This window comes from Pundamilia nyererei, unplaced genomic scaffold (genome assembly GCF_000239375.1).
Source record: "Pundamilia nyererei isolate P.nyererei 1_Seehausen unplaced genomic scaffold, PunNye1.0 scaffold00084, whole genome shotgun sequence".
Lineage (NCBI taxonomy): Eukaryota > Metazoa > Chordata > Actinopteri > Cichliformes > Cichlidae > Pundamilia > Pundamilia nyererei.
In genome coordinates, this window is record NW_005187485.1 from 1,868,504 (window position 1) to 1,870,369 (window position 1,866).

At 45.8% G+C, this 1,866-nt stretch overlaps 1 protein-coding gene across 1 annotated transcript in view; it reads right to left on the reverse strand.

The window, feature by feature from the left end:
- nacad (NAC alpha domain containing) overlaps positions 1–1,540 on the reverse strand; it is a 12,245-nt gene extending 10,705 nt beyond the window's left edge. The window contains exon 1 of the mRNA XM_005738542.1: positions 1,014–1,540. Within this exon, the coding sequence (XP_005738599.1) occupies positions 1,014–1,098 (85 nt within the window). The 5' untranslated portion in view covers positions 1,099–1,540. The remainder of the gene's footprint in view (positions 1–1,013) is intronic.
- Positions 1,541–1,866: the final 326 nt, after the last annotated feature.

Sequence of the window (1,866 nt, forward strand, 5' to 3'; positions counted from 1 at the left end):
TATCTATCTATCTATCTATCTATCTATCTATCTATCTATCTATCTATCTATCTATCTATCTATCTATCTATCTATCTATCTATCTATCTATCTAATAAGATCAAAGTCATTTATAATTATAATATATAACAAAAATAATGTATAATAGAATAGAATAGAATGATTATAAAGTTTAAGGTAAAACTTTCACTATAACCTATAACCATATTTAATGATCTTATATAGTAAACAATAAACAACAAAAATAATGAAAGCTCTTGTACCTGTGAGGTTGTGTTTTTGTGTTAAACTGTGCTCTGCCATGCTGCTGTGTCATGTTCCTGTTGAAGCTGGGGGTAGGGAGGAGCTACGCCACACTGCTCTGCACATACAGCTTGCATAAAACTGATGTAGAGATGGGGATGCGGATGTGGCATGAACATGGGGCAGTGGGAGGAGTGATAGAGACTACGGGGGCCAGATTTAGGGTGGGGGTAAGAGCACTGGGAATCCGATGAGGACTGAGGCTGGATGCTTGGGGGGGGGGGGGCAGTTACACAATGAAATTAGTCGGTACATACAATACTGTGGTAGCTGAAAGGAAAAGATTGCTAATTTGGATTCTGTAATGGGGAGTAAAAGGAGACGAGGTAAGAGTTGATGTCTAGGGGTGGAATCTCTTGGGAGGCTGCTAATAGCTGCAAGGGGGAAGGAGAGGCAACATGCAGTTTACCGAGGAAGCAAACATGCAACTGAATCACAGCTTACTCAGCCTGCACATGTCAGACACACAGAAATCACCCAGGTCTAAAATGAGATCTCCCAGGTTCTTTTGAGCAGTTAGTGCTTGTCAAATAATCCTTTACCTTTGCTTTTCTTCCTGCTAATACTTCCGTCCTTCCTATCCTATCTGTTAAATACTACTTGCTCAACACAGTCTTGAGCCTTTCTTCTCAATTACGCCCTGGTCTCTGTCTCAATTAGTATCAATGGAAACCCTCTCCTTTCCCAGTGCTCAAGCCCAGTGGTCCTACCTGGTCCAGGGAGCCCTGTTTCCTCAGGTTCCTGCCCTGGATGCTTGTCGCTGGGCACGGATCTGTGAGTGCTCTCCCCCGGCATGCTTCTCGCTGGCTGTCTTTGACTCTGACGCAACGATAAACCATACAGCCAGAACAGACAAGGTGAACGAGGAGAGAGAGCGAGAGTGAGAAAGAAGAAGAAGGGGAGGGGGATATGAATGCTCAGCGACCCAACACTCAGATCTTCCCTGCAGCACGTGTCTGGCTCTATGTGTGTGTGTGTGTGTGTGTTTGTGTGTGAAAGAGAATGAGGCAAACAGAGACTGAAAGAGGGAGAGTCAGAGATGGGAGTATAGGCTGGTCTCTCTCTGTGGTGCAGCACAGTGATGCTGCTGTTGTGGGCGTGTGCTTCAGAGCCTCATGATCCAGTTCATCGGTGTGTGCGTGGTGTGTGTGTGTGTGTGTGTAGAATCTGAGAGGGAGCTGCAGTATTCTCTCTTGATGCCCAGTTCCTGCTTTCCTCCCTCCTCCTCTTCCTCGCATCTTCCATCCTCCGTGTATCTCTCTCCCTCCTCTCCTCCCTGGTCCCCCACCCTTCCCTTCACGCCCATCCAAGCTATGACTGGATCTTTGGAGATGATGTCAGCACATTTCTGCTGATCTCTCAGTGCTGCCCCCAACCTTAAAGGAAAGAAGCGGTACTGCAAAAACAAGAGTGAAATGGATAAATCAAATGGAAAACAAAACAGACAGTGGAAAGAGAAACCTGGAACACAGAGAATCGAATGCGCAGAAACGAATCCTGAAAGTATACTGCTGATTACACCCTCTGCCTCCTGCTCTGATTTGATCCAACAGGAATCAGAGC